This window comes from Sinocyclocheilus rhinocerous, unplaced genomic scaffold, assembly GCF_001515625.1.
Source record: "Sinocyclocheilus rhinocerous isolate Xijiao unplaced genomic scaffold, SAMN03320098_v1.1 scaffold790, whole genome shotgun sequence".
Classification (NCBI taxonomy): Eukaryota; Metazoa; Chordata; class Actinopteri; order Cypriniformes; family Cyprinidae; genus Sinocyclocheilus; species Sinocyclocheilus rhinocerous.
In genome coordinates this window covers 787,094-793,742 of record NW_015666971.1, presented here as the reverse complement: position 1 = coordinate 793,742, position 6,649 = coordinate 787,094, and the positions used below count along the sequence as shown (strand labels likewise).

General features: G+C 31.1%; 1 protein-coding gene across 7 annotated transcripts in view; it reads left to right on the top strand.

Annotated features, from left to right (window-relative positions):
• The window catches only part of LOC107733336 (golgin subfamily A member 4-like), a 42,175-nt gene that overhangs the window by 11,447 nt on the left and 24,079 nt on the right, over nucleotides 1-6,649 (top strand). For 6 of the 7 annotated variants that reach the window (XM_016544916.1, XM_016544915.1, XM_016544914.1 and 3 more), the window contains 6 exons: nucleotides 730-777; nucleotides 967-1,023; nucleotides 2,020-2,118; nucleotides 2,200-2,341; nucleotides 2,426-2,622; nucleotides 6,124-6,207. In XM_016544916.1, the coding sequence (XP_016400402.1) occupies nucleotides 730-777; nucleotides 967-1,023; nucleotides 2,020-2,118; nucleotides 2,200-2,341; nucleotides 2,426-2,622; nucleotides 6,124-6,207 (627 nt within the window). The remainder of the gene's footprint in view (nucleotides 1-729; nucleotides 778-966; nucleotides 1,024-2,019; nucleotides 2,119-2,199; nucleotides 2,342-2,425; nucleotides 2,623-6,123; nucleotides 6,208-6,649) is intronic. The other variant, XM_016544911.1, reaches the window with a different exon arrangement.

The window sequence follows — 6,649 nt, the reverse complement described above, 5'->3', positions numbered from 1 at the left end:
GGGGGGGGGGGAGGGGGATAATTTGAAAGGCATAAAAAAAAATGTAAACAAAAATTTTAACTAACGTAAACGAAAACTGGCAACTAACTGAAATAAGTTGAAATACTAAAACATCCATCCATCCTAAAATTACTGAAATTCAAATGGAAATAAAAATTAATTAAAGCTTTATAAAAAAATAAATAAATAAAAATGACAAAACTCATAAAGAATTACTAAAAGTTTAATATTGAAACGGAAACAGAAAATTATAAAAAATGTCAACTTAAAAATTAGAACAAATTTAGGTGAAAATTGGTAACTAACTGAAATATATACATTTCAGCTCAAGTAGTAAAGTGATCCATTCATCATAAAATTGCTAAAATTGAAACATGAATAAAAATCTATTAATGTAACAAAATTATAAAAACTTATACTAAAATTAAAATAAAAACTGAAAATCTCAAAACCTAAAAATAAAAGCTAATTCAAAATATTAACAAGTAGTAGTGTATAAATAATTCTAAAATAATACTAAAGTCCAATCAGTGCTAACTGAAGATGTATTTAGGTTGTTATTATTCATATTATTAAGCACATGACAAAATAAAAATTCCCACCTTTACTTTAGATGTGTTTTATTTCATTCTGTGATCCCTGATTTGGGAATGGGACAGTTTGATTTGTGAAAAGAGTTGATCATTATTAATAGACTGATGTTTTCTCTCTCTTTTTTTCCTCTCTTAGTTGGTAACAGCCTACCGAACTGTACTGCGGGATAAAGAGAAAACTCAGGTAATTTCATATTCAGTCGATGCTGCAGAATAAATGACTGTAGTTTACGTGCAGCTGGAGGAATGTTTTCCTGATGTTTTTCCTTTAATGAGTTGCTGTATTTGCTCTGCTGTGAGGTTTGGCGCTGATATTAGTCTGTCATTCATCTCTCTCTGTGTGTGTGTGTGTGTGTGTGTGTGTGTCTCTCAGGCCATCCTCAGCCAGAGTCAAGATAAATCCCTGAGAAGAATAGGAGAGCTCAGGGAGGTTCGTCTGGCACACACATTAATTCTTCATCACAGGCTCTACCGTCAAATAGCTCTTATATCTCTATTAGTCCTCGCTTCACACTGTGTACTTAAAGGAAGCATGAACGTCTGCAAAGTGACGTTTGAGAGATATGGTTCAGAGTTTCAGATGTTTGCAGAGTGTAGGATTTTGTCTGTCTCTTTTGATTGATTGTGAGAGGGATGGGCACAATATATGAAATATTTGAGTAAAAAAAAAAAAATAATAATAATAAAATAAAATAAACCATGAATACAATTAAATAAAAATAAACCTTGCATGAAGCTGTTTTTATTTTAGTATACCATAGGAATACCATTTTATACTATTGAATCAGTTTTTATTTTTATATTTTCATTTTCATTTTAGTTAAAGTTTTAGTAATTACGTTGTGTTTTTGTCATTTTTTTAAAACATGTCTATATATTTTTTTTTATAATTTATTTTAGTCATTATAGTACTTCAAGTTAAACTAAATTTAAAAAATAAATGTTGAAATAAACTAGCTTAAAGTTTTTAGTTTTAGTTAACTATAATAACCTTGGCATGAAAACATTTATAAAATACATGCATGAATAAAATAAATAATAAAACAAAATAAATAAAAATATATGGATTTAATGTGCTTTTTATTGTATTTAATTCATTTGATAAATTGTCATATATATAGTTTATATTTGTTTTATGCTGTATGATGATTATATATTATTAGTTATTTGTATATTTTATCATTAATATATATATATATACACACACACACAATTTTTTTTTGAATTCTTTCGAATTGTTATTTTTATGTAATATTTTATACATGATATTAATATATAATTTATATATATATGCATTTCTTTAAATACTTTCAAATTATTTATATAACGTATGTAACATAAATATAGAACTTGTAGATTTTATTATTAATGTATAGTTTTCTATTTTTTCAATGTTGAGATATTGAGCCTCATATCTCCTCCTCAGGAGCTACAGATGGACCAGCAGGCCAAGAAACACCTGCAGGAGGAGTTTGATGCTGCTCTGGAGGAGAAGGACCAGATGATCACTGTGCTTCAGACACAAGTGCGTGTTCTGTGTGTGTGTTTATCTTGGATTGTGCATCTCCTAGTTATCTGAGGTGATACTGAAGCTGTTTGTCTTCAGGTGTCTCTCTTGAAGAAACGTCTGCAGGCGTCTGGAGGTGTGCTTTCATCAGAAGATGAGACCTCTCAGTCCACAGATACGGTTGACGCGACCTCTGACATTCAGAGCCCCTCGAAAGACGACGGCTCGATGCTTAACACAGGTGTGTGCAGGTTTCCAAGTACACATAACGTTTTTCTACATCAAAGTCGTCTTTAACCCGTTTGTGTTTTGTGTGTGTGGCCAGCAGAGGGAAGCGGAGAGCCAGGCAGCGCGGTGGACCTTGAGGCGCTTCAGAAGCGAATCAAAAGGCAAGAGAGTCTCCTGCAGAGATGTAAAGAGATGATTCGATCCAGTAAAGAGCGCAGCGCTCAGCTGAGCAGCGAGAACGAGGTTTTACAGCAGCAGCTGCAGGAGAGACTGCAAGAGCTTGAGAAAATGAAGGTACAGAAACATTAAATAAGACAAAACATGAAGAACATCTAGGTTTGGTTAGGGATTTATTAGTTGGTAGCTGTAGCATAGTGGTTAAAGACCTGAACTTGCAACGGAAGGGCATCAGGTTCAAACCCTATATGAGGTTATTTATTGAGCTATCACCTTTGTGTTCTTGAGTAAAATGACATTTTTATTTTTTTTATATTTTATTTTAATAAAAAAAATTTATATTTTATTTAATTCATGCAGAGTTTGTTGTAGTTGTTTTAATTGTTTTATTTTATTCATACATAGTTATATATATATATATATAAAAAAAATTAAGTATTTTATTTTTTGTTGCATTTTATTTTATTTATACATGGTTTATTTTATTATATTATCTTTTTTTTTTTTAATGTTTTATTGATGCAGGGTTTATTTTAGGTTGTTTATTTTTTATTTTCATTTTTACTTAATTCATACGTGATTTATTTTTTTACATATTATGATTCATTTTTTAAAATATGCATGTTTTATATTTAATTTTATTTTTTATTATAATTTATTTTTGTTTTATATTTTGTCACATTATTTTATTCACACATGGTTTATTATTTTTTATTTATTATTTAATTTTATATTTTATTTATCCAGGATTAGTTTTAGTTTTATTTATTTTTTAATTTAATTTATTTTCACTTTTTCATACATTATTTATTTAATTTTTTTATTTTATATTTACATGGTTTATATTTTATTTTTTATTCATTTTATTCATGCATGTTTTAATATTATTTTATTTATATTTAATGTATTATTTTATTTGAATGAATTCATGGTCTTGTCTTTGGGTGTTACATTATTTTATTCACACATGGTTTATTATTTTTTATTTATTATTTAATTTTATATTTTATTTATCCAGGATTAGTTTTAGTTTTATTTATTTTTTAATTTAATTTATTTTCACTTTTTCATACATTATTTATTTAATTTTTTTATTTTATATTTACATGGTTTATATTTTATTTTTTATTCATTTTATTCATGCATGTTTTAATATTATTTTATTTATATTTAATGTATTATTTTATTTGAATGAATTCATGGTCTTGTCTTTGGGAGCGTGTTTGGCACTGTGTGTGTGTGTGGTGATGTGGCTGGTACTGCTGTATTTGTGTGTGTGTGTGTGTGTGTGTGTTTGTGAGGTAGCGGGCGGAGGGCTGTGAGTGTGTTCCTGTGGATGTGATGTGTTTGTGCTGTGTGTGGGTACAGCGCTCAGAGGGTTAACATTAACCTCTCACTGCCTCAAACAGTGTACGGACACGCATTACAGCCCGTCCGATCCCACCGTCACACTCGCTCGCACTAAAACACACCAGCTGAAGCTCAACTCAGTGATTTACTCTTCATTTACTTTGCTTCATCACTAAATCATTTCAGATTTATGTGAAACATTGAAGTGCAGCTTTAAATTAAGCTAGAAGAATAAAACTAGATTTTTACATTTTGTGAAGACAGGCGTACACTGGAGAGAAAAAAACCCATTGTAAATTAAACAAAGATTACACTTAACAGAAAACAAAATTTCACATTTAATTCAGTGTTTTACTTGCTGTTTCTTTATTATTTTTTTGTGAAATTTACTAGCAGTTTCTGAGTGAAGAGTGTTATTGTGTTGATTGGTGGTTGCTATGGTGTTCTGGTTGCTAGGTGGTTACTTACTAGACCAAGTTAAAAGAGTCTACTTTAAGGTGTATATATGTTGGTCTATGATATAGGATTTTTTCGGGCATTTTATCACAGTCCAGACCAAAATGATAAGTTAAATTACGTTGTAAAACCTCTTGTCAATAAACCGCGAAGTTTGAGGAATCATTCTTGTCCGAAGCACATAGTTATGCACCAAAGTTTAATTTTAAGCTGTAGAAGTTTGTTCAGATTGTTTGAACAATAGTAATAATGATTCTTGCCTGTGCAAACACCACAAATCTATATAAAAAAAGTGTTTCAAAATAATAATAAAAAATGATTAATTAATAAAAAATGTATGCAAATATTTAAAAACATAAAAATAATAAATAATAGAAAATAAATAAAAATCAAATCAAGCATTTTCTGTGCTTTTATTTTCATTTATTTTGTGCCATTTCAGTTATCTTTGAATAATATCTGTGTAATATGCATTTATATAAATGGGTCAAAGACGAAAAAGGGTTTAAGCATAAAAACGATAAGTGTAATACTGCTTTAAATTGTTGTTGTTTTTCACAAAAAAAATTAAAAAGTTTTTGTTTTTCTGAGCAAAAAATAAATATCATACATTTTTCCCTGATTTACAGAAGAGACCCACTAAAATGTCATTCAGTGTAACAATATTTTCAGGCATATTTACAACCAAAATCATTTTATGACATATTAAAAGACTAATTACTTTGACCCCAAATACTAATTAATTGTAATTTTACATTTTTCAAATTTGCCACTATCCTAGGTTTTGCCCATTGGTAACCTTAAAAGTAGACACTTTACTTATGTTTAATGTGCTTTCTATGGACATAAAATCACTTTTGTCAATTTATTTTGATGCGGACATCTTAACGTCTTTGAACCAAATACAAAAATAATAATATATAAAATAACACTGAAATAATACATTTTATTTTTATTTTTTGACTTATTTGCATTTGGTCTTGATCGAATGTCGATTTTGCACCCTGTGATCAAAAAATACATTTATTTACATTTACATTCATTCATTTAGCAGATGCTTTTTTCCAAAGCAATTTTTTTTTGAGTCGTGAGTGTCAAAATCTTCAGTTCAGGGAAACCAGCAGGAAACAGGAAGTAACCGCTGTTCCCTAACAGAGTGGCGTTCTGTGCTGAGGCGACGCGCCACAACCGCTGGCTGCTGTCCTGGGCTGTAATTGAGGTTTGATTGTCGGTCTGGTGCGACGACTCCACGGGCTGCTGTGATGTGGATGTGGCCTGCTTTGTGTGTGTGTGTGTGTGTGTGTGTTTATCTGTGGCGGGAGGCAGCGATAATTATTCACAGCTCCTTGGTTGCTGTTTTAATGTAATCACCTGGTGATGAAATATATACTATAGTAATCTGGAAGATCAGTATGAAGGCATTTAACCGTTGCAAAGCCTTGCATTACAGTGTTTTTGGCTTGTTCCTGGGTGCATTGCAACAGAAATATGATAAAAGACCCCAGTTAACATTGTTTATGTGCTTAACAGTTCAAATTTTGTGTAGCCAGACTTATTGAATGTGCAAAGAGTTTTTGACATTCAACCGAACTTTTTTTTCCACATTGCAAGTCGAAGTTTCAGGTCAGTACATTTCCAGCTGGCCGTTACGTTTCCAAGCATCTCACTTTTTTTTCTAATCCAGGTTGTCTAGACCAGCTGGCTCTGGGGTCTTTATGATAGATACTCAATAAGTGTTGATTATTATTCTGAGAGTAATGTGTTAAGATCCATCAAGGTACACTCATCGTCTGTCATCCGTGTGTTTACCAGGAACTCCACACTACAGAGAAGACGAAGCTGATCACACAGCTGGGAGACGCCAAGAACCTCATCGAGCAGCTGGAGCAGGACAAGGTGAGAGAGAAACAGGACACGCTTCGTTTCACTCCTCAGAAGGGTTCAGCAGCTATGTTGTACGTCTACCACAGGACGGTTTTTGCGCCAGCATGAGTAGAAGTACAAATTCCACTGGCCCTCTAAGACAAAGATGAATTATCCCAGAAAGGCTTTTTAAAATGATCGGAAAACATATTTCCTGTGGGTCGCTCACTTTGACACGTTTGCGTATAAAAGTAATACTGGAGATAATGTCATGCTTATTATTTTAGGAGGGTGGTCAAGCAGGGTGCAAAATGAGCTTTTTGCCACATCTGACAATGGTGGGTGAATTTACCAATTAAAATATATTTTTTTATAGGCCATAAAATTTTATATTTTATTATGTAAAATGTATATATATATATACTGTGTATGTATATATATATATATATATATATATATACTGTGTGTGTGTATA